The sequence below is a fragment of the Hypanus sabinus genome, chromosome 9, assembly GCF_030144855.1.
Source record: "Hypanus sabinus isolate sHypSab1 chromosome 9, sHypSab1.hap1, whole genome shotgun sequence".
Lineage (NCBI taxonomy): Eukaryota > Metazoa > Chordata > Chondrichthyes > Myliobatiformes > Dasyatidae > Hypanus > Hypanus sabinus.
This window is the reverse complement of record NC_082714.1, coordinates 70,056,360-70,082,961: the sequence shown is the minus strand read 5'-3', so window position 1 is coordinate 70,082,961 and position 26,602 is coordinate 70,056,360. Positions and strand designations below refer to the sequence as shown.

The 26,602-nt window shown below is 41.3% G+C and overlaps 1 protein-coding gene across 5 annotated transcripts in view; it reads right to left on the bottom strand.

Moving 5' to 3' along the window:
• lcmt1 (leucine carboxyl methyltransferase 1) overlaps nt 1-26,602 on the bottom strand; it is a 142,847-nt gene that overhangs the window by 7,170 nt on the left and 109,075 nt on the right. For all 5 annotated transcript variants that reach the window (XM_059979891.1, XM_059979894.1, XM_059979890.1 and 2 more), the window contains exons 8-9: nt 9,255-9,375; nt 8,082-8,183 (exon numbers count right to left, since the gene is read on the bottom strand). In XM_059979891.1, the coding sequence (XP_059835874.1) occupies nt 8,082-8,183; nt 9,255-9,375 (223 nt within the window). The remainder of the gene's footprint in view (nt 1-8,081; nt 8,184-9,254; nt 9,376-26,602) is intronic.

Sequence of the window (26,602 nt, the reverse complement as noted above, 5' to 3'; positions counted from 1 at the left end):
CATAAGGGGGGACAAACACTAGCCGTCCGACCGTTCCATCGGATCCAAATAGACTTTACGGAACTACCACAAGTTCAGAGATGGAAGTACCTGTTAGTAATTGTGGATCACTTCACTCGGTGGGTGGAAGCATTCCCAACCACTAAAGCGGACGCCCCTACAGTGGCACGGATCCTATTAGAAAATATAGTCCCGAGATATGGAATAATGGGGTCTATTGATTCAGATAGGGGAACACACTTTGCCTCAAAAACACACCAGCTAATCTGTGACGCCTTAGGAATCCAGTGGAAGCTGCACACCCCCTGGCACCCTCAGAGCTCAGGAAGAGTTGAGAGGATGAACAGTACTTTGAAGACGCAATTGACAAAACTAATGATGGAAACCAAGCTACCCTGGACCAAGTGTCTACCCCTGGCCCTACTAAGAATCCGCACGGCTCCTCGAAAAGATATAGGAGTATCCCCTTATGAAATGTTGTTTGGCCTTCCATATTGGAACAAGGTGGAGGGCTATCCTTCCCTGCAAGGGGGAGATGTCTTTGTAAGGGACTATTTACAGGCACTGTCTCGTTCTTTTGCAGAATTGCGCAGGAAGGGGTTACTCGCACAAACCCCACCTCTGGACTTCACACTCCATCGAACTCAGCCCGGTGACTGGGTCCTGATTAAGACTTGGAAGCCAGAGAAGTTACAGCCGCAGTGGGAAGGCCCATTCCAGGTGCTACTGACCACCGAAGCCGCAGTAAGGACAAAAGAAAAAGGGTGGACCCACGCCGCGAGAATCAAGGGACCCGTAAAGCCCGAAGAAGGTGCAGAATGGACTTGCTTCCAGGGAGAAGACCCGATGGTGCTAAAGCTCAAAAGACGGACAGCATGAACTTTGGGACTGTAATGTATATACTGCTATTGTTGAGAAGCGCTGAAGGGGGATGTGATAAGTGCAGGACGACGGTAAGGGTGGGCATGACGGTTTTTCCAGGGTCCTTTGTATCACACTCGCATGTAAACGAGAAATGTTATGACTACAACAAAAAGGAGGAGTATGTGGAAAGTTTAATCTAACCAACTGCTGCTTGAAGATAGATGACAACGGAAAGGTGGTTCACAAAAAAATATCAGATAAAATAAGGAAACTGGCCCACGTGCCGGTACAGACCTGGAAGCCGCTGGGGTATTGGGACTGGCTGGACGGATGGTTGAAAGGAGGCTGGTGGCGAACCGCTTTAGGGGTTATAGGAGGGGGATTGATGGTCCTCCTTCTGCTACCATGTCTGATCCCCTGCTTGCGGGAGCTAGTAGCTAGGGTGGCAAGACAAGTCATGCAACCAGGGGCCTCAGCTGATCCTGTTCAGGTACTCCTACAAAGGGAAATAGAGCTAGAGGAAGAAGCCTATGTAAACCCGTGGCAAAAGCCCAACTGATAGCACATTCTAAAAAGAAAAAGGGTGGATTGAGAGAAATGATTCTTAAGGAGTCCATTTAGAATGTGCTGACACAGAAAGAACGTGCAAAGCAACTTGCAGGGCAACGTATAAACCAATTTGCAAAATCAGGATGAAACAATAGCTTGCTGATTAAAGAAGCGATACAGGTAACGGGAAGACATGCTTAACGGTTGAACAATAACGGTGTTAATGCGCTGAGGCTGATAAGTGGGCCAAAGGGTAGTCACATTTGTAATTTTGTAATGAGATTAAGGAAGAATGTCTGCACCTCACATGGGTGCAACTCACAAAATCGTAAACAAGTAGGGTATAAAAAACTGTGCAAAGTGTAATTCGGCACTCAATCTAGCAGGAGCTGGTTGGGTCCGACTCTGCAGACTCGAAAAATAAAGTTTACCGTTCTGCAAATTGCTGAGACTCAGTGTGTTTCTGACAGTGAGCAATATCGAGAAGAATTCTAAGGCATTTTATACTTAGGAAAAACAGGATAACTAAAGGAGAGAGTAGGTCAATTTAAGAATAAAGGAAGGAATTTGTTTCTTAGGAGTCAGAGCAAGTGGCTGAGGTACAAAATGAATACTTTATGTTGTGCTGTGTTGATATTTACAGAGAAGGATTTGCATGATAGTGAAGGCAGAGTGGGAAATGCTAATGTACTGCGGCATTTCAAAATTAAGAAGATAGTACTGATTAAGGTGGATAAGTTCCCAGGGCCCGATGGCATTTATCCCAGAACACTGGAAGGAACAAGTGAAATTACTGGGGTTTTGACAAAATCTTTGTGTCTTTACTAGCAACAGCTGAGGTCCCAGAGGACTGGAGAGTAGCAAGTGTGCCTTTGTTTAAGAATGAAATAGGAATAATCTCAGTAATAATAATAAAAAAACAGAGCAGCAGGATACAAGTATCTGGGATATCAACAAGCAAAGAAAATACATCACTGCTCAATAAAGGGAAAACTTTCGACAGAATTTACTTCAAGGCTTAAGAAAATCTACCAAGTATAACAAAGGCAATAAACACTTCTGCTATACGCAGCATAACGTATTCTTTTGAGTAATATCTTGGTCTGAAACTGATCTGAAAAATTTACAATGAAGAATATGAACTGAAATGGCAAGTTGTAGAAAACACTACACTCGAATGCACTTCGATTTACAATACCTAGGACAGAAGGAGGAAGAGGAATAATGGACATAAAAACATCACACTACAGTCAGATAACACTTATATCAACAAAAAGATGATTTAACACTTTAGAGAAGTAAATACAATTCTGATAAGTACACACCTCTAAACATAAATGAAAGCACAACCCAGAAAAATGAAGAAATTAACTTTAGAAGGAAAAGTTAACCAATGGAAGAGCATGACGCTCCATGATCTGAGCAGTCTAGATGTTAACAAGGTAGTATCAAATGCTTGACTCAGAGTTGGAGACCTCTTCCAGAAACAGAGGGGTTCCCTGTGGTAATACATGACAAGGTGGTTCACACAAAAAATTATCAAAAATACATAATAAAAGATAATAAATGCAGAAAATGCCAAAAGAAACCTTATAAAATTCTATACATTACAGCATACAGACACAATCAAATGGCAAACATTATTCACCAAAATCTTGTTTTAAAATACAAACTCATAAAAAACACCATACCTTACTATAGGTACAAGCCTGATCTAGTTGTAGAGTCAGAATCCCACAAATTATATTATAAACAATCATTATTAGATAGGGCCATCCATAACACTTCAGATGTAATATTACAGGATAAACAAGCAAGAACATCTTACATAATAGATACAGCCATTCCAAACACACATTAACATACAGAAATCAGTAAGTGAGAAACACCAGAAATATGATGAATTAAAAGAGGAAATTGAAAGACTATGGAATATGAACAAGGTATACAATGGTAGTATCATTCCAAAGTAACTACACAATAGCGTTAAAGAATAAGCTCTATGCGGCAATATTTACGTAAATCACCAGAAACCCACAATACTAAAACATCACTAAAATAGTTCCTCACAATTAAGAAATGAGTGTGCTTGACTATGCCTGTATCTCAAGCTTTACTAGTTTCAGATGAGAAAAAATGAAAATATTACAATAACAGTTATAGAGCTGTTTTCATCCAAATGATGAAGTTCAAAGTGTTTTACAATGGGATAAAGTTTAAACATATAAATAAAAGACAAAATTATATTAATTAAAAGCAAGATTAAATAAATATGTTTTGATCTGGTTCCTAAAAATGTCAACTGAGTTTGCGCCCTTTTAGTTTTAAGTATTCAGTTCCACAGTTTAGCAGTGCAGTTAAAAAACTTGACCTGCTAATTTTCTTTTGAGGGAGATCATTTAAATTTTAAGTTTGAGAGATGGGAGCTCAAACAGGATTATAAAACAAAAACGATTCTGTGATGTACCCCAATCCCAGACCATTAAGAGCTTTAAAAACAATTAAGAGAGCTTAAAAATCAATTCTAAAAGATACAGGAAGCCAATGTAGAGTAGTTAGGACAGGATTGATATGTTCCCTCATCTAGGTTTTAGTTAAGACTCTAGCAGCAGAATTCTGAATAAGTTGAATGAGTAGATTGCTTTGGAAGGCCAATATAATGAGTATTGCAGCAATCCACTCTATTCGATATAAAGCCACGAACTAATTTTTCAGCATTGTTGCGTAACAGAAATGGACGAAGCTCTGAAATATTTCATAAGTGTAGAAATGATACTTTGGTCACTTTCATTATGTGGGATTTAAAATTCAAATCTGAATCAAGGTTAACACCCAGTTTTGTCACTTCTGATTTTACAAGGGGAGCCAAGTTCCCAAGTTTATCTCATTTGGCTACAAAATCAACTAAGAGTTTTATCTTCATTTAGTTTTAATAAATTATTGCTTATCCATTTGCTTATTGTAGCTGTACCAGAAGTTGGCCTCTCTGGTATTCTAGTCCAGTGAACCTCATGTCAAGGGTAGGGAAGGCACTGGGGAGGACAGTGAAAGATGGGGTTTATGTATATCCACAAAGGCATGACTGCCTAGACACAGTCAGTATGGAATTACGCAGTGAAGAGCAGGTCTTGCCTTGCAAATTTGAACAAGTTTTATGTGGAGCTGACAAAGGAACTTGATAAGGGTTAGGAAGTATACAAAGTCCCCCATGGTAGTCTGATTCAGAAGATAAAGATGTATGGCATCTTGGGTGAATTGCAAGTTTGTATTTGGAACTACCTTGCCCACAAAAGATAAAGTAGGGGTGGAAGGCTATTATTCTGGCTGGAGAACATGACCAGTGATTTTATGTAGAGATATAGCACAGTAATAGGCTATTCATGTCCGATGAGCCTGTGCTGCACAATTGCATCCCTATGACTAATTAACCTACAAATCCCTAAGTCTTTGGAATGTGGGAGGAAACTGGAGCACCAGAAGGAAATCCACACAGTCACATGGAGAATGTACAAAGGAAATTACAGTGTCACAGTTGCACTTCAAGTGCACTGATATACAAATGTCAAAAGAGAAGTAAGAAAGAATAAAAATTAAGTTTCCTCAAACAGTCTAACAGGAGTACAACTTCCCATGCTATAGGTTGACTCATTATAGAGCCTAATAGCCGAGGGTAAGAATGTGCTCCTTACAAGCAGTGTGGTTGTCTTAGTCTATTACTAAAAGTGCTCTTCTTTTCAGACAAGGTGGCATGCAGAGGGTGAGACACATTGTCCAGAATTGCCAGGGGTTTCTGTAGGGTCTTTTAGAAATATAGACAACTTACAGCACAATACAGGCCCTTTGGCCCACAAAGCTGTGCCGAACATGTTCTTACCTTAGAACTGCCCAGGCTTACCCATAGCGCTCTATTTTTCTAATCTCCATGTATCCATCCAGGAGTCTTTTAAAAAGACCCTATCATTTCCGCTTCAACCAGAACCGTCAGCAGCCCATTCCATGCACTCACCACTCTTTGTGTAAAAAAACTTACCCCTGATATCTCCTCTATACCTACTTCCAAGCACCTTAAAACTATGCCCTCTTGTGCTAGCCATTTCAGCCTTGGGAAAAAGCCTCTGACTATCCACAAGATCAATACCTCTTATCATCTTGTACACTTCTATCAGGTAACCTCTATCCTCTGTTGCTCCGAGAAATGGCCAAGTTCACTCAACCCATTCTCATAAGGCATGGTCCCCAATCCAGGCAACATCCTCGTAAATCTCTTCTGCACCCTTTCTATGGTTTCCATGTCGTTCCCGTAGTGAAGCGACCAGAATTGAGCACAGTACTTCAAGTGGGGTCTCACCAGGGTCCGATATAGCTGCAACATTACCTCATGGCTATTAAACTCAATCCAACGATTGATGAAGGCCAATGCACTGTATGCCTTCTTAACCACAGAGTCAACCTGCGTAGAAGCTTTGAGTGTTCTATGGACTCAGACCCCAAGATCCCTCTGATTTTTCACACTGCCAAGTGTCTTGCCATTAATACTCTATTTTGCTATCAAATTTGATCTACCAAAATGAACCACCTCATTCTTATCTGGGTTGAACCCCATCTGCCACTTCTCAGCCCAGTTTTGCATCCTATTATTTACATCCTATTTGTTCTACCATAGCCCTCGGTGTGTCCAGTTTGACTTCTATAACAGAGCCAGTCTTTCTAATCAGTTTATTGAGCCTGTTGGCATCACCTGTGTTGATGCCATTGCCCAGCACACCACTGCATAAAAGGTTATACTGGTGACAACAGACTGGTAGAATATGGAGACCTCCGTCTCCTCAGGAAGTAGAGGCAACTCTAGCCCATCTTGTACACAGCCTCTTTGTTGGTGCTCCACTCAAGTCTGTCATCCAGGTGCACACCCAGGTACTTGTAGGTCCTCACCATCAACAGTAACAGGGAGCATTGCAGGATTAGTCTTCCTAATGTACGATACCAGTCTGATATTTGTCTACTGCAGACAGCCATGAAATACAGAAAGACCATGGGGGTTGATGAAAGAAAAGACATTAACATCCCCCCTCCACACAAAAAGCAAAATCAGCAAAGAAAAAAGATAACGTTCTGCTAGGATTGGTGCTGGGGTTTCTGCTTTACTAATGATTTGAATGAAATGTTGACAGGTGCATGAGCATATTCGTACATTAAGCTTGGTGTTGTTGCAGACAGTGTAAATGTCCATCAGTAAGTACATTGGAAAATAGATCAATTAGATACGGCTAGAGAAGTAGCAGATGGATTTTAATCTGGGCAAATGTGAAGTGTTGCACCTTGGTGGTACAAATGGAAGAAATATTGATGGTAGTACCCTTAATAGCACTGAGGTACAAAAGGCTATTGGGGTCCAGGCTCGTATTTCAGTGAAAGTGACTAAACAAGTGGATAAGGTGGTAAAGAAGACATATGGCATCTTTGCCTTTACTTGTGGGAGTGTTTAGTATAAGAGTAAGGAAGTTATGCTGCAGTTATGTAAAACTTCAGTCAGACCACACTCGGAGTGCTGTGGTAGTTCTGGTAGCCTCACTACAGTAAGAATGTAGAGAGGGTGCAGAAGGGATTGCCAGGATGCTGCCTAGACTTGTAGGTACAAGCTACAAGGGGAGGTTGTATAAACCTGGGTTGTTCTCTCCAGATGGTCGGATATTGAGGGGAGACCACAAAGAGGTTTTTAAAATTGAGAAGCAATATACAGGGTTTGTTGTTGTTGCTTTTCACAACTTACGGTGCACTGGGCGGCACTTTTGCTGTTTACGTAGCACTTGACTGTTTTTTAAGAGACCGAGTTGCTAGCTTTAACACTCAACCCAGCACAGGTGAAAAACATGCAAGGAGCTGGATGAATCTGAACTTGGAACCTTTCACCTCAAAGGCCGGTGCTGATGCCACTACACCATCAGTCAGCTAAGTATATTGGATAAACAATCAGAATCTTTTCCTCAGGGTAGAAAGGTCAAACTTCAGAGGATACGCTTTTAAAGTTGGGGGTGGGGGCGGGGGGGGGGGGAATAGAAGCTAAAAGGTGATATGAGCAGCAAGTTATGCTTTTTCTAAAAAGAGAGCAGTAGGTGCCTAGAACAGGCTACCAGGGGTAATCGTGGAATCAGGAAGTTTGGTAAATCTTAGACACACAGGAGGACATTTAGTATAAACTGGCAACAAAATTGACATGGATTTCAAAATAAATAATGTCCAGGGCTGTACTATAATATGGCTGCAAAATTATCTAAAATGTAATATAAAAAGAACATTTGTATTTGAACATCCTATCCTGTTACTCAAATTGCCTTTATTTTGGAGTGCATTAACAAATTCTAGGCATTCTGTGAGAAAAACATAAAATACATGCTAGTAAGATAAATGATGATCGTTTTGGACCGTGGTGTTGGAGCAATGTTGGCCCATAGTTAAAGGGAAGTTCCTATTCTTGTTCAAGTTGTACCATGAGATCTTTACAAACATATCTGAATAGATCTGCCCCACAGATGATCTTGTTATCAAACAATCTTACATGATTTTAAAAACACATGATGCATGTTATTGTTATTTATTAGCATTTAATGATGAAAGTATATCAAAATTGCCCTTGGTATGCAAATATTAAACAACAAAGCTGTACAAACCTGCGTCTCCAGAGTGTGACAGACATCAACTCCTGCAAGGTTACACTGCCGTCGCTGTAAATTTTCTATCATCACCTGGCCAAAGCGATCAGTCATATTCACCTGAAACATTTGAAATGAGAACATTATTTATAATGAACCAGTGACTTCAAAGCTAGAAACATTACAACCTGCTCTGGCAGAAGATTTAAGTTCATGTGACTATCAGTAACACAAACAATAGAAAAATATTGTTGATACATACTGCATAGCAATAGACCCTTCAGCCACCAAGGCTGTGCCTGCAAAACACACACACACACACACTAATCCTCCACTAACCCAATTTATTCTCCCCACAAACCATCAGCTCCTACCACTCACCTATACTAGGGGTAACTTATAACAGCAATTAACCTACCAGCCTCTAGGTCTTTGGGATGTGAGAGGAAACCAGAGCACCCAGGGAAACTTCACATGGACACAAGGAAAATATCCAAACTCAACACAGACAGGATTGAAATTGGGTCTCTGGAGCAGGGAGGCAGCAGAACTGCTAACAGTAGCATTGCCACCTATATACTATACAGTTAGTCATTGATTTGCATTTTGAGTTCTGATCCTGAGAGTTGCAGCGATCCTGCAAACTAACTTCTCTGCATGTCAGGAACACCTGTTTTCTATAGCCATGAATATATCATTCCTACAACACTTGCTATAATTCTTCTATTTCATTGAATAAACACACTAGCACTACAATAATTAAACTAATGAAACAAATGTTTCCACTCATTAATGAAACACTTTATTATGAATAGTACTATTACCTTGAAAAAGATTCTTTAAAAATGAATGGGAGTTTGGTTTTTGTCAGTCAGTGCATCCAAAACCCGGGAATCTCCTGTAATTCTAAAACTTTATATGCTTTGAAATAAAGAACTACATATAACTATTAAAATCATAGCTGAAATTATTCAATTTTAAAATATAGAGGATTTCAAAAGCTTTATTATAAGTCACAATTATCTTTCCAAATATCTACATAGTACGCAGCATATTCATATACACACAACACTATAACATTGCTGAATTAAAGTTAAACTTTCCCCTTTCAACAGCATGTAAAAGAAACAGGCTTCCTAAAAAATCTAACTTTTTAAGAAGTTAGATTAGGAAAATTATCACTATTATTACCTGCTCATAATTAATAAACATGGTGGTACTGAAAGTACTTGATGCCCAATTTATCAATTCTGCAGATTGCTCAGGTGTCATATAGACAAGAACACATTCTGCAATTAGCAATGTTGGCAACCTGGGTGAAATAAAGGAGAGTTAACATGCTTGTGCCAAGAACAAGACATCAAGTAGAAAATAGTGATATATCAAGTGTCTGCAACTTTATAAAGTACCAAAACCCACATGCAAATATCAATTGAGAACAGGGGTCAAACTTTGTTAACAGTCATCTAATTAGTGTATTAAAAGCATGAGACATTTGACACATAATTAATGTTTCCTCTTACACAGCAGAAAATATGCAAATACATAACAGAGTCAAGAAATATACAAACACTTTCCGACGTTGATAATGCCCTGTGTGCAGATATATTTAGCAAATACCTTGTTCAAAGTAAATGATCAAAGTACATATAGGTCAGCAGATACAACCCTGAGATTCATTCTTGGGACATACTAAATATATCCATAATAGAATAGTAACCATAATACAGTCCATGAAAGACTGCACAAACTTGGGTGTTCAATCAGAGGGCAAGATAAATCAAACTGTTCAAATACAAAAAGAAAGAAATAACAATAATAAATAAATAAATAAGCAATAAATATCAAGAAACTGAGATAAAGGTTGAGGGAACGTTTCAAAGATGGCGCAAGTGAAGTGATCGCATTTTGTTCAAAAGCCTGATGGCTGAGAGGTAATAATAGTTCCGAAACCTGGTTGGGTGGGTCCTGAGGCTCCTCTACCTTCTTTCTGATGGCAGCAGTGAGAAGAAAGCATGGACTGGGTAGTGGGGTCCCTGATGATGGATGCAGCCTTCCTGTGACAATGTTTTGTGTGGATGTGCTCAATAGTGCGGAGGGCTTTACCTGAGATGGTCTGAGTCAGAGAGTCATAGAAAAATGCACCACAGAAACAGGCCATTTGGCCCATCTGGTCTGTACCAAACCATTTAAACTGCCTGGCACTGCAGCACTGTGAGGACCATCTTTTTTGATTTTTCAAGCGCCTTCGATACCATACAATCCTCATTGCTGGGGGAAAAGCTCTGTTCAATGCAGGTTGGTACTTCCATTGTATCCTGGATAATGGACTACTTGACTGGCAGACCACAGTTTGTGTGGTTTCAGAGCTGTGTGTCAGACATGGTTATAAGCAGTACTAGGGCCCTAGATGGGACTGAATAAGCTCCCTTCCTTTTTATCCTGAAAAAATCTCAGACTTTAGACAACACTGAGTCAAGTCTTCTACAGAAGTGTTCAGCAATAGTTGGGTGTATAAAGGGTGGATGGAAGAATGAATATAGGGTCCTGGTGGAAGATTTTGTTAAATGCTGAAAGTGATGAAAGTGAAAGTGATGGGAGTTTGGGAAGACTAAGCCTGCACTGCTCCCTATCACTGTTGATGGTGAGGACATGGATGTGATGAGGACTGACAAGAACCTGAATAGACTTGAGAGGAACACCAACCCTTTTTGTGCACAAGAAAGGCCAGAGTCACCTCTACTTCCTAAGGAGACTAAAGTGCTTTAGAGTATGCAGGCCTCTCCTTCCCGTGTTCCAGCAGTCTGTTGTCACCAGTGCAATCTTCTATGCATAGTGTGCTGAGGCAATGGCACAAACACGGGTGATGCCAACAGGCTCAATAAACAGATTAAAACGCTGGCTCTGTTATAGGAGTCAAACTGGACACACTGGAGGCTGTGGTAGTACAAAAGACTACGGAAAATCCTGGCAATTCTGGACAATGCGTCTCACCCTCAGCATGCCACCTTGGCTGTACAGAGGAGCACTTTTAGTAACAAACTAAGACAACTGCGCTGCTTGTAAAGAGTGCAATATGAGGTCATTCTTACCCTCAGCCATAAGATTCTATAATGAGGTGGGAAGTGATGACCCCCTTCTTGTTAGACTGTTTGAGGTAACTATTTTATTCTTTCTTACTTCTCTTCTAACATTAGTATATCTGTGCACTTGCAATGCTACTGTGACACTGAAGTTTCCTTTGGGATCAATAAAGTATGTATGTATCTATCTAGTCACTTCGATCTGCACCTGGACCATAACCTGCCATACCCCTCCAAATTTTCTCTTATACATTGAAATCGAGATCGTATACACCACTTGCACAGTCAGCTCGCTCCACACTCTCATGACCCTCTGACTGAAGAAGGTCCCCCTCATGTTTCCCTTAAACATTTTATCTTTCACCCTTAACCCATAACATCTCGTTGTGGTCTCACGTAACCTCAGTATGAAAAGCCTGCTTGCATTTACTTAATCTATACCTCTCATAATTTTGTACACCTCAATCAAATCTCCCCTCAATCTTCTATGTCTTAAGCAGGAAAAAGATGAAATATGAAAGCAAGCTAGCCAGCAATATCAAAATGAATAGTAAAAGCTTTTCCAAGTATGTAGAAAATAAGAGAGAGATGATAGTGGATATAGGACTGCAAGAAAATGAGGCCAGAGAAATAATAACAGGGGACAAGGAGATGGCAGATGAACTAAATGAGTAATTTGCATTAGTCTTCACTGTGGAAGACACTAACAGTGCACCAAATGTTGAAGGGAGTGAAGGAAGAGAAATTAGTGCAGTTACTAATACAAGGGAGAAGGTGCTCAAAAAACTGAAAGACCTATAGGTCACCCGGACCAGATGAAATGCATCCTAGGGTTCTGAAAGAGGTAGCAGTAGAGATGGTGGAAGTATTAGCAATGATCTTGCAAAAATCCCAGAGGACTAGAAAATTGCAAATGTCACTCCACTCTTTAAGAAAGAGGGTAGTCAGCAGAAAGGAAATTATAGACCAGTTAGCCTGACCTCAGTGGCTGGGAAGATGTTGGGGTCAATTGTTAAGGATGAGGTCATGGAGTACTTGGAGACACAGGACAAGATAGGACAAAGTCAGCATGGTTTCCTTAAAGGAAAGTCTTGTCTGACAAACTAGTTAGAATTCTTTGAGACGATTACAAGTAGGATAGATAAAGGGAATGCAGTGGATGTTGTGTATTTGGACTTTTAGGAGTCCTTTGACAAAGTGCTACACATGAGGCTGCTTACCAAGTTAAGAGCCCATGGTATTACAGGGAAGTTACTGGCATGGTTACAGCACTGGCTGATTGGTAGCAGGCAGCGAGTGGGAAAAAAAGGATTCTATTCTGGTTAGCTGCTAGTGACTAGGGGTGTTCTGCAGGGGTCGGTGTTGGAACTGCGTCTTTTTATGCTGTATTAGCAATTATTTAGATGATGGAATAGATGGCTTTATTGCCAAGTTTGCAGATATGAAGATTGGTGGAGAGGCAGCTAGTGTTGAGGAAACAGGTAGGCTGCAAAAGGACTCAGACTGATGCGGAGAGTGGCAAATGAAATACAATGTTGGAAAATGCATGGTCAAGCACTTTGGCAGTAGAAATAAATGTGCAGAATATTTTCTAAATAGGAAGAAAGTCCAAAAATCTGATATGCAAAGGAACTTGGGAGTCCCTGTGCAGAACAACCTAAAGGTTAACTTGCAGGTATAGTTGGTGCTGAGGAGACAAATGCAATGTTAGCATTCATTTCAAGAGATCTAGAATACAAGAGCAGGGATGTGATGCTGAAGCTTTATAAGGCACTGGTGAGGCATCACCTTGAGTATTGTGAACAGTTTTGGGCTCCTTATCTAAGAAATGATGTGCTGGAATTGGACACAGACCAGGGGAGGTTCACAAGGATGATTCCAGGAATGAAAGGGTCATCATACAAGGAACATTTGTTGGCTCTGGCTCTGTACTCTCTGGAATTTAGAAGGATGAGGAGGGGGATCTCATTGAAAACCTCTGATTGTTGAAAGGCCTAGACAGAGTAGATGTGGCAAGGATGTTTCCCATGGTGCAGGAGTCCAGGACAAGAGGGCACAGCCTCAGGATAGAGGGGTGTCCATTTAAAACAAAGATACAGAGAAATTTCTTTAGCTAGAGAGTGGTGAATTTGTTACCACATGTAGCGGTGGAGGCCAGGTCACGGGGTGTATTTAAGACAGAGCTTGACAGGTTCTTGATTGGACATGGCATCAAAGGTTACAAGAAGGCAGCCAGGGATTGAGGCTGAGGAGGGTAAAAAAGGATCAGCCATGACTGAATGGTGGAACAGACTCAACAGGCCTAATGGCCTAATTCTGCTCCTATGTCTTATGGTCTTATGAAATATAGTCATAACCTATTCAATCTTACTTTATAACTCAGGTCCTCCAGTACTGGCAATATCCTTCTAAATTTTCTCTGCATTCTTTCAACCTTATTTACATCTTTCCTGTAGGTTGATGACCAAAACTGCACAATACTCCAATTAGGGCTCATCAACATCTCATACAACTTCAACATAACATCCCATCTCCTATACTCAAACCTTTGATGTATGAAGGGTAATGTGCCCAAAGCTTTCTTTACCACCCTATCTACCTGTAATAATACTTCAAATGAATTATGGACCTGTATACTCAGAACCCTTTGTTCTACTGCATTCCTCAGTGCCTTACCATTCACTGTGTAAAATCTACCCCAGTTGGTGCTACCTAAGTGCAACAACTTCTGCCATTTTTCAGCCCATTTTCCCAGCTGGTCCAGATCCCCTGCAAGCTCTGATAGTCTTCCTCACTGTCCATTACACTCCCAATTTTGGGTGTCATCTGCAAATTTGCTGATACAGTTACCCACATTATCTCCAGATCATTGACATAGATGACACAACAACAATGGACCCAGAGCTGATCTCTGTGGCACTCTACTTGTCACAAGCCACAAGAGTGGCAACACCGCTCTCTGGCTTCTCCCACAGAGCCAATATCTAATCTAATTTACTACCTCATCCTGAATGCTGACCTTCTTGACCACCTCCCATGTGGGACCTTGTCAAATGCCTTGCTAAAGTCCATGGAGACATCCACAGCCTTCCCGGTAACTTCCTCAAGAAACTCCATACATGACCTACCATGCACAAAGCCATGCTGACTATTCCTAGTCAGACTCTATCTATCCAAATACTCATATATGCCATCCCTTAGAATACATTTCAATATCTTTCCCACAACTGATGTCAGGCTCACTGGCCTATAACTTCCTGGTTTATTTTTAGAGCCTTTCTTAAACAGTGGAACAACATTTAGCTATCCTCCAGACCTTCAGTATCTCACCTGTTGCTAAGGATATTGTAAATATCTCTGCTAGTACCCTTGCATTATCTACACTTGCCTCCCACAAGGTCTGAGGAAACACCTTGTCAGGCCCTGGGAATTTATCCACCCTGATTTGCCTCAAGACAGCAAACCCCTCCTCCTCTGTAATTTGCATGGGGTCAATGACCTCACTGCTCCCATCCCTTCTACAGATTCTGGGTCTGTCTCCCAAGTAAATACAGATGCAAAAAATACATTCCAAGATCTCGATCTCTTTTGGCTCCATGCATAGATTACCATTCTGATCTTCCAGAAGACTAATTTTGTCCCTTGCAATCCTTTTGCTCTTAGCATATCTATAGAATCCTTCAGGATTCTCCTCCACCTTGTCTACTACGAAAACCTCACCCCTTCTTTTTGCGCTCCTGATTTCTTTCTTAAGTGTTCTCTTGTAATTCTTATACTCCTTAAGTACCTATTTGCTCCTACCTGCTTATCTGCTATGCACTAACTTTTATTCTTAACAAGGGCCTCAATATCTCGAAAATTATGTTTACCTTTCCCTTTTATTTGGGCAGACACATACAATCTTTGTATTCTCAAAATGTCACTTTTGAAGGCCTCCCACTTACCAAGTACACCTTTGCCAGAAAACAGCCTGCCTTTCTCCAATTTAGAAACTCAACAAGCTGTCTGCTTGCATATTTACTTTGAAACTAATGGCATTGTGATCACTAGATGCAAAATATTCCCTTACACGAACTTCTGTCATCTGTCTTGTCTCATCCCCAATGGCAAATCAAGTATCCCACATTCTCTCATTGGGACTTCTAGATACTGATTAAAGAAACTTCCCTGAACACATTTGACAAACTCTATCCCATCTAGTCCTTTTACAGAATGGGAATCCTAGTCAATATGTGGGAAGTTAACAAACTCATGTTTCTTGCAACAGCCTGCGATCTCTCTACAAATGTGTTCCTCTAAATCCTGCGGATGGTTGGGTGGTCTATAACATAGCCCCATTAACATGGTCATACCTCTTATTCCTCAGTTCCACTCATAAAGCCTCAAGACAAGTCCTCCAGTTTGTCCTGACAAAGCACTGCTGTGACATTTTCCGACTAGTATCACCACCCCTCCCCTTTCAATCCCTTGACATTAAAACCACTGAGCCCCAGAATAATGAGCTGCACCTCCTGCGACCAAGGTAGAAGGGCTAAAGTGTGTGTACTTCAATGCAAGAAGCATCAGGAACAAAGGTGATGAACTGAGAGCTTGGATACATACATGGAATTATGATGTAGTGGCCATTATGGAGACTTGGCTGGCACCAGGGCAGGAATGGATTCTCAATATTCCTGGATTTCAGTGCTTTAAAAGGGATGGAGGGGGGTAAGGGGAGGAGGGGTGGCATTACTGTTCAGGGATACTTCTACAACTGCAGAAAGAGTGGGTAATGTAACAGGATCCTCTTTTGAGTCAGTATGGGTGGAAGTCAGGAACAGGAAGGGAGCAGTTACTCTACTGGGGGTATTCTATAGGCCCCCTGGTAGCAGCAGAGATACCGACGAGCAGATTGGGAGGCAGATTTTGGAAAGGTGCAAAAATAACAGGGTTGTTATCATGGGTGACTTTAACTTCCCTAATACTGATTGGCACTTGATTAGTTCCAAGGGTTTAGATGGGGCAGAATTTGTTAAGTGTGTCCAGGATGGATTCCTGTCACAGTATGCTGACAGGCCGACTAAGGGGAATGTCATACTAGATCTAGTATTAGGTAACAAACCAGGTCAGGTCACAGATCAGTCAGTGGGTGAGCATCTGGGGGACAGTGATCATCGCTCCCTGGCCTTTAGCATTATCATGGAAAAGGATAGAATCAGAGAGGACAGGAAAAATTTTAATTGGGGAAGGGCAAATTATGAGGCTATAAAGCTAGAACTTGCGGGCGTGAATTGGGATGATGTTTTTGCAGGGAAATGTACTACAGACGTGTTCGATGTTTAGGGATATCTTGCAGGATGTTAGGGATAAATTTGCCCTGGTGAGGAAGATAAAGAATGGTAGGGTGAAGGAACCATGGGTGACAAGTGAAGTGGAAAATCTAGTCAGGTGGAAGAAGGCAGCATACATGAGGTTTAGGAAGCAAGGATCAGATGGGTCTATTGAGGAATATAGGGTAGCAAGAAAGGAGCTTAAGAAGGGGCTGAGAAGAGCAAGAAGGTCATGAGAAGACCTTGGCGAGTAAGGTAAAGGAAAACCCCAAGGCATTCTTCAATTATGTGAAGAACAAAAGGACGACAGGAGTAAAGGTAGGACTGATTAGAGATAAAAGTGGGAAGATGTGTCTGGAGGCTGTGGAAGTGAGCGAGGTCCTCAATGAATACTTCTCTTCAGTATTCACCAATGAGAGGGAACTTGATGATGGTGAGTACAACATGAGTGAGGTTGATGTTCTGGAGCATGTTGGATATTAAGGGAGAGGAGGTGTTGGAGTTGTTAAAATACATTAGGACGGATAAGAACCCAGGGCCTGACGGAATATTCCCCAGGCTGCTCCACGAGGCGAGGGAAGAGATTGTTGAGCCTTTGGCTAGGACAGGCATGGGCAAACTACGGCCCGGGGGCCATATGCGGCCCGTTAAGCTTTTTAATCCGGCCCGCAGAAATTGATGAAATTATATTAATAAACCTTAACGTTTTTTCCCCACAATTCTGGCGTTTTCCCAATAGATGACGCACACTATATACATTGACCTTTGTTGAGGTGCAGCGTATTACTCCACATTTGCGCTTTACTCTTTGTTCGGCTCGACCTATTTGTGTGAACAGGCGTTCAGCGTCATGAACATCAACAAAGCCAGCCACAGATCCAAGTTAACTGACCAACACCTCAGGTCCATCCTGAGAATCGCCACAACAAAACTAAATCCAGACTTTGATGCGCTGGCTAAAAAGGGAGACCAACAACACTGTTCCCACTGAAATTAAAAATAAGTTTCTTCGTTGTGTTATGTAAAAAATGCATTTGAAAATATTTTTTTCAATAAGCCTTACATGTTACATGTCATTTCTGTTAAGTGATGGACATGAGTAGTGCGCAGGTGCACGTACGTTCTCAAACTAAAAAATGCGCTCCAGATCAAATAACGCGCTCCGCATACTGGCGCGCTGTCACTGTTCTGTCCTTGTGCTGGTCGTTGTTGAGTTTTGGCACAGGGGACAATTGAATAAGAAGGAGCAGGACAAGTAGACCTGCATCTCCTACCGTTTTTGAAATACAGACAGTCAGGAGGAGAGTGGTGATGATAATATCTTGAAGGATAACAGAATTTTCAGTGCTTTAAAATAATAACTGTTACTATTAAAAAAAGCTGTATTTTATTCATTTAATTTTCAGTGTTTTAAAAGTCATTTCAATAAATAGCTAAATACCATGGGACTTCAAAGACAGATATTTTGTTGTAATGCATTTGTTCATTTTCAATTGAAATTAAAGCACATGTTTTCTACATATCCCATGATATTTTATTTTCTCTTATGAGGTGTATTACCAAAACACTCCATCCATCTGCTCCTGGTCCGGGATAGGGGGGCCCCCTATCAAATTTTAGAACCCTTTGTGGCCCACAAGTCAAAAAGTTTGCCCACCCCTGGGCTAGGATCTTTATGACCTCATTGTCCACAGGAATGGTATCAGAGGATTGGAGGGAAGCGAATGTTGTCCCCTTGTTCAAAAAAGGTAGTAGGGATAGTCCGGGTAATTATAGACCAGTGAGCCTTACGTCTGTGGTGGGAAAGCTGTTGGAAAAGGTTCTTAGAGATAGGATCTATGGGCATTTAGAGTATCATGGTCTGATCAGGGACAGTCAGCATGGTTTTGTGAAGGGCAGATCGTGCCTAACAAGCCTGATATTGGTGACCAGGCATATAGATGAGGGTAGTGCAGTGGATGTGATCTATATGGATCTTAGTAAAGCATTTGACAAGGTTCCACACGGTAGGCTTATTCAGAAAGTCAGAAGGCAGGGGATCCAGGGAAGTTTGGCAAGGTGGATTCTGAATTGACTTGCCTGCAGAAGGCAGAGGGTTGTGGTGGAGGGAGTACATTCAGATTGGAGGGTTGTGACTAGTGGTGTCCCACAAGGGTCTGTTCTGGGACCTCCACTTTTCATGATTTTTATTAACGACCTGGATGTGGGGGTAGAAGAGTGGGTTGGCAAGTTTGCAGACAACACAAAGATTGGTGGTGTTGTCGATAGTGTAGAGGATTGTCAAAGATTGCGGAGAGGCATTGATAGGATGCAGGAGTGGGCTGAGAAGTGACAGATGGAGTTCAACCCGGAGAAGTGTGAGGTGGTACACTTTGGAAGGACAAACTCCAAGGCAGAGTACAAAGTAAATGGCAGGATACTTGGTAGTGTGGAGGACCAGAGGGATCTGGGGGTACATGTCCACAGATCCCTGAAAGTTGCCTCACAGGTAGATAGGGTAGTTAAGAAAGCTTATGGGGTGTTAGCTTTCATAAGTCGAGGGATAGAGTTTAAGAGACGCAATGTAATGATGCAGCTCTATAAAACTCTAGTTAGGCCACACTTGGAGTACTGTGTCCAGTTCTGGTCGCCTCACTATAGGAAGGATGTGGAAGCATTGGGAAGGGTACAGAGGAGATTTACCAGGATGCTGCCTGGTTTAGAGAGTATGGATTATGATCAGAGATTAAGGGAGCTAAGGCTTTACTCTTTGGAGAGAAGGAGGGTGAGAGGAGACATGATAGAGGTGTACAAGATATTAAGAGGAACAGACAGAGTGGACAGCCAGCGCCTCTTCCCCAGGGCACCACTGCTCAGTACAAGAGGACATGGCTTTAAGTTAAGGGGAGGGAAGTTCAAGGGGGATTTTAGAGGAAGGTTTTTCACTTAGAGAGTGGTTGGTGCGTGGAATGCACTGCTTGAGTCAGTGGTGGAGGCAGACACACTAGTGAAGTTTAAGAAACTACTAGACAAGTATATGGAGGAATTTAAGGTGGGGGGGTTATATGTGAGGCAGGGTTTGAGGGTCAGTACAACATTGTGGGCCGAAGGGCCTGTAATGTGCTATACTATGCTATGTTCTATCATCCCTATCTGATTTTTTGGAAATCTCAATCGTTCACCATCAGGCTCATCAGGTAATGTTTGCCACACTCCCTCTAACATACTGGGGGCTCGAGTTCCTGCACTCTCTTTCCAGTCACCAAGGCTCTGGTTCCCACGTTCCCTCTAACACACCAGGGACCCGATTCCCGCACACTAACACACAGTGGCCCAGTTGCTGAACTCCCTTTCAACTCGCACCACCAGACTATTTATTATCAACCTCACGTGAAAAAGTTGCTTGGCATATCTGTTGGAATTCTTTGAAAAAATAACGAACAGGATAGAGAAAGGAGAGTTGGTTGATGCTGTGTGCTTGGATTTTCAAAAGGCTTTTGACAGGTGCCACACGAGGCTGCTCAACAAGCTATGAGCCCAGGTATAACAGGAAATATTCTAGCATGAATAAAGCAGCAGCTGATTGGCAGGAGGCAAAATGTGGGAATAAAGGGGGCTTTTTCTAGCTGACTAATGGTGTTCCACAGGGGTTTGTTATGGGACTGTTTCTTTTTACATTATATGTTGATGATTTGGATGATGGAATTGATGGTTTTGTTGAAAAGTTTGCAGACAATATGAAGATAGGTGGAGGGGCAGTAGTTTTGAGGAAGTAGAGGGGCTAGAGAGGGACATAGATAGATTAGGTGAATGGACAAAGAAATGGCTGATGGAAACAGTGCTGGGAAGTGCATGGTCTTGCACTTTGGTAGAGAAAATGAAAGGGTTGAATATTTTCTAAATGGAGAGAAACTACAAAGAAACTGAGGGAAAAATGGATTTGGGAGTCCTTGTGCAGAATTCCCTGAAGGTTAATTACAGGCTGAGTCTGTGGTGAGGAAGGCAAATGCAAGGTTGGCAACCATTTTAAGAGGACTAGAATATAAAAGCAAGAATGTAATGTTGAGGCTTTATAAACTGCTTATGAGCAGTTTTTGGCCAGTTATCCTAGAAAGGATATGCTAGAACAGAGAGGGCTCAAAAGAGCCCTCTTTTGATTCCAGGATTGAAAGGCTTGTCATATGAAGAGCATTTGTTGGCTCTGGGCCTCTATTCACTAGAATTTAGAAGAATGAGGGGTATCCTAATTGAATTATCAAATGGTGAAAGGCCTTGATAGAGTGAATGTGGAGAGCATGTTTCCTATGGTGGAACAGTCTAAGACCAGAGGACACAGCCTCAGAATGGAAGGGTATCCTGTTAGAATGAAGATGAGGAAGAATTTTGTTAGCCCGAGACTGGTGAATCTGTGGAATTTGTTGCCACATGCAGCTGTGAAGGCCAGGTTATTATGTATACTTCAGGCAGAGGTTGATGGATTCTTGATTAGTCAGGGCATGAAGAGATACAGGGGGAAGGCAGGAGATTGTGGCTGAGAAGAAAATTGGATCAGCTATGGCCAAAAGGCCTAATTCTGCTCCTACATCTTATGGTCTTTAAAAATAGCAAATTCAATGAGGATTGAGCTACAAATAGAACACCCAATAGTTCAGAGTTCAGTTAATCTAGCTCTATTAAAATCCCAAACATACTGGATTACTTGGGGAAAAAAATGAAGGCATTGAAAAAATGCAAACAATGACTGACACCAATTGTAAGACTATATAATGAATCACACAGTGTTCCCTTCACCAGGATAAAGGCCGAGGGGTTCATGGATGAATGTCTGTGAGATAATGGAAAAGTACAATAGGAGAATTTTGTAACTTCAAATAAGTTTTTTAAAAGCAGGAATAAAGTAAAAATTATTGTTTATTGAGTGAGGAGGGATTGAAGCATAAATGTAAATTAGCTGTGTATGTTCCAGAAGCAGTGCCAATTGGAGGAGGGAGAGAATGAAGGAAGTCGTAATCTGATCCAATAACTTAATCTCATTATTGAAATGCTTTGTTTTTCCTTGTGACTTTGCCAGTTTGACATTGTAGGGAAAGAGAGCAACATTATTTGTACTCCCCATTTAAGAGATTATTTTATATTCATGAAACAAAAATATATGGACTGCATCAAGAGGGCTGCTAACATTGCTTAAACATTTAACAGTACACAGCTAAGATAATTAATTTCGGAAATCTAAATGTCATCCCAGAGAGATCAGAAAGGCAGGATGTCGAAAGTTGAGCCAGGTTGGATCGCTCTAAATGCTGAGCTGATTTGGAGAGGTTGAGAACGGCTTCTCCAGCAGTGAAATCTAGACATCGAACAATTTGCAACAACGGGGCCCAGTTCGTAGTGCAGGTTCACACAATTTAAACGCTGGCCCAGGTAGTATGGGGGCTCCTCTTTCCACAGTGAGACTACCCCCAGCTGCTGTGCTTTGTGCTGCAAACTTTGCTGCGACTTGCCCCACACTCACCACTCTCTGTGTAAAAAACTTACCCCTGACATCTCCTCCGTACCTACTTCCAAGCACCTTAAAACTGTGCCCTCTCATGCTAGCCATTTCAGCCCTGGGGAAAAAGCCTCTGACTATCCATATGATCAATGTCTTAACAGGAAAATAAAACACCTTCAGAGTCCCCTATATAGAATAAATAATTAACGAGGGATTAAATCTAGCTCTTTGGAAAGGGTTAGTGAGGTAGTGCACGTGATGTTATGGGTACACTCTTTAAAAAGACTAGGTACTATATAGTAGCCAAATGAGCAAAGTTATTGTCCGTGGAACTAAACAGATGGCAGCAGTATGCATCTAAGTGGACAGAGTACTTATGCACTTTTTTCAGGCTGGACTTTTCTCCACGTAACTGAGATCTCTAATTAAGGTAACATCCTGGTGAATCTTCTCTTAACCAATGCCCTCTCTGTTCATCAAAATTCCTTAGTGTCCTACTATTTACAGTATCAATCCTACCGCTTTCCAAAATACTTCACCTTAACTTGAGATTAATTTTCATCTAGCAGTGCTCCAGCCAGTTTCCCAACTGATATGTATTCTGCTGTAACTTTTATCACTATGAACACCACCACCAATTTTTATGTCATCCATGAAGTTACTAGTTTCCCATCCAAGTCAAAATATACTACAAACTGCAAAGGTCTCAGCACTAATTCCTGAATTATATCACCAGACAAAGATTTCCATCAGGAAAAAAAAACATTCTTCCATCAATTCTTTCTGCTTCTTATCAGCAAGCCAACCTTGGTTCCAATTGGCTTACTTACTTTGTGTTTTAATCTTCTGGATCAGTCCACCATGTGTGACCTTGTCAAATGCCTTATTACATTTCATATAGACATTATCTGCCACCCAGCCTTCAATCACTTTATACCACTAAAAAGCACTTAATGAGAAAGGAAGACCCCTCAAGAAGCTGCATTGCCTAACTCAATCAGTCCTGTTTTTCCAAGTGTAGATGATTCATGTCCCTTAGAATTTCTCCAAAAATCTGTGAACAATTGACCCAAGGCTCCCTAGTCTGTAGTTACCAGCTATATTCCCAATGCTCTTCACAAATAAAGGACAAATATTATCTATTCTCCAGTTTTGGATAAATCTCATGTGGCTAATGAAGATATAAATACTTGTCCTGGCCTAGCTATCTTCACCCACTATGGTGGGATAGATCTGACCTGCCCCTGGGAATTTATCCACTCTTTTGTGTTCCAAAGCTTAAACAACTCAACCTTCTTAATTTCTCTATGTTCCAGTCAATCAATTTCTCCATGCTCCCTAAACTTGCTTTTCAGAATGTCTGAATGAACCAAGGAGGAGGACAAGTATTTGTTCAGTACCTCACCCACTCCCCTGACTCAACATATAGATTACCCCTCTGGTCCCTGGCCCCTAAAGAGACCTATTCTTGACCTGGGTATACTCTTGCTTCCAATATTCTTACAGAATGACTTACTTTTCCCTGCAAAGGGTATTTCATGACCTTCATTTTTACCCTCCTAATTTCCTTCTTAAAAGTTCAAAATTCAAACTAAATTTATTTATTATCAAAGTACATATGTTACCATACACAACCAAGATTCATTTTCTTCTGGGCATACTCAATAAATCCATGAATAAGCATAACAGAATCAATGAAAGACCACATCAACTTGAGCTTTCAACCAGTGTACAAAAGACATCTTAACATCCCTCCTGCATGTTTCAAAGCACATCTCAATAGGTTGAGCACTTCTTGAATTGCAAGGTCCCATAAAAGTGACCAAATAATCTCTTGTACAATAATGCTGACTGAGAGACAAATGAAGGTCATGATAGCTGGCATAATTTTCCTACTCTTCTTTGAAATAAAAGCTTTATAATAATTCAAAGCATAAAATCTTGATGGTCCAAATGGCCTGATTCTGCTCTTATGTTTTAAGGTCTAAAATCAAAGTGATGAAAACAGCCAAGAAAGATGGGGTGCAAGAGACTGCAGACTCTGGAACCAAAAGAAACAAGCTGCTGGAGGGACTCAGCAGGTCAGGGAGCATCTGTGGAAGGAAATGGACAGTTAATGTTTTCATCAAGACCATTCATCTGGAGTCTATTTCCCTTCATGGATGATGACGTTGATGCATGCTGAAATCCTCCTGCTTTTTTTCTTGTTACTTGACAGGATGTTCCTGGGATTGGTATACTGCCCAGTCTCACATCCTATGGTGTCCAGCAACCCTCACTTACTTATAAGTCTAGGTACATATTGGCACCAATAGCACAGGTACTCTATGAAAGGTGAGAAAGTCCTAAAGAGATATTTTAGGGCACCAGGTAGAAAGCTGAAAAAGACGTCTGGATTGTAATCTCTGGACTTCTGCCTGTCTCACGCAGCAGTGAGGGCAAGTATAGGAGCATTTGGCAGATAAATAGGTGGCTGAGGAATGGTGCTGTGAGCAGGGGTTCAGATTCTGAATCACTGGGACCTTTTCTAGGGAATCTATGACCTGTACAAAAGGGACAGGTTACCCCTGAAGCTGAAGGGGGACCAATATCCTTAAAGGCAGGTTTGCTAGAGCTGTCTGGGTTTAACCCTAATTTGGCATTGGAATAGGAACTGGAGTGATAGGGGTGAAAATGGAGTAGCTTGTTTACAAACACAGACAGTGTGTAGTGAGTCTGCTAGCAAAGGCAGGCTGATGATAGCGCAAAATTGCAATCAACGGGATGAGTTGCAATGTAATAGGCAGACAAAATTAAAAAGGGTGATAAATTCAGGACCGAATTTGAATTCATACAGCATATAGGATAAGGTAGATGAACTTGTAGCACAGTAACAGATCATCATGTATGATGTTGAGGGCATCACTGAATCATGGCTGAAAGAAGATCATAGCTGGGAGCTTAACATCCAAGGATACACACAGCATCTAAAAGACAAACAGGAAAACAGAGTGGTTAGCATGGCTCTGCTGGTAAGAAAAAATGAAGTCAAATCCTTAGAAAGAAGTGACATAGGATTTAAAGATGTAGAACCGTTGTGGAAGGAGCTAAGAAACTGCAAGGGTAAAAAGACCTTTTAATTGTACAAAGCATTGGTAAGGTCGAAGTTGGAGTATTGTGTGCAGTTCTGGTCACCAAATTATAGGAAGGATGTCAACAAAACAGAGAGAGTACAGAGAAGATTTACTAGAATGTTACCTGGATTTCAGCACCTAAATTATAGGGAAAGATTGAACAAGTTAGGTCTTTATATGGTTATATGGTTTATTCTTTGGAGCGTAGAAGGTTGAGGGGGCACTTGATAGAGGTATTTAAAATTATGAGGGGGATAGATAGAGTTGACGTGGATAAGCTTTTTCCATTGAGAGTAAGGGAGATCCAAACAAGAGGACATGAGTTGAGAGTTAGGGGGCAAAAGTTTAAGGGTAACATGAGGGGGAATTTCTTTACTCAGAGAGTGGTAGCTGTGTGGAATGAGCTTCCAGTAGAAGTGGTAGAGGCAGGTTTGGTATTGTCATTTAAAGCAAAATTGGATAGGTATATGGACAGGAAAGGAATGGAGGGTTATGGGCTAAGTGCGGGTCAATGGGATTAGGTGAGAGTAAGCATTCGGCATGGACTAGAATGGCCAAGATGGCCTGTTTCCGTGCTGTAATTGTTATATAGTTATACGGACCCTGATGGGAGTTAGATATAGACCTACAAACAGTAGCAAAAATGTGGGCTACAAATTACAATGGGAGATAGAAAATGCAATGTCTAAACAGCAATGTTATGATAATCATGGGGGATTTAAATATGCAGATAGAATGGGAAAATAATATTGGTGCTGGATCCCAAGAGAAGGAATTTGTAGAATGCCTACAAGATAGCTTTTTAAAGCAGCTTGTGGTTGAGTCCACTAGGGGATCAGCTATTCTGGATTAGGTTTTGTGCAATGAACCAGAATTGATGAGAAAGCCTAAGGTGAACCCTTAGGAAGCAGTGATCATAATATGATGAGGAGGAAAGTAAATGAGATGTTAGCATTCATTTCAAGAGGATTAGAATATAAAGCAAGGACATAATTTTGAGTTTTCATAAGGCACTGTTGAGGCCTCCCTTGGAAGACCCCATATCCAAATCATTGACATTTATCATGAGCAGTTTTGGGCCCCTTAACTAAGAAGGATGTACTGACATTGGAGAGGGTTCAAAGGAGGTTCTCAAAAATGATTCCGAGAATGAATATAAAAAGTGGTTGATGGCTCTGGGCATGTGCTCACTGGAATTCAAAAGAATGAGGGGGAATCGCATTGAAGCCTATCAAATATTGAAAGGCCTCAAGAAAGTGGATGTGCAGAGGGTGTTTCCTATTCTGGGGGATTCTGAGTCCAATGGACATAGCCTCAGAATAACAGATATCCATTTAAAACGAAGATGAGGAGGAATTTCTTAAGCCAGATCTGCGGAATGTGTTGCCACAGGTGGCTCTGGAGGCCAAGTCATGGGATATATTTAAGCAGTGGTTGATAGGTTCTTAATTTGTCAGGGCATGAAGAGATATGGGGAGAAGGCAGAAGACTGGGGTTGAGAGGGAAATGGATCAGCCCTGATGAAATGATAGAGCAGACCTAATGGGCCAAATGGCATAAATCT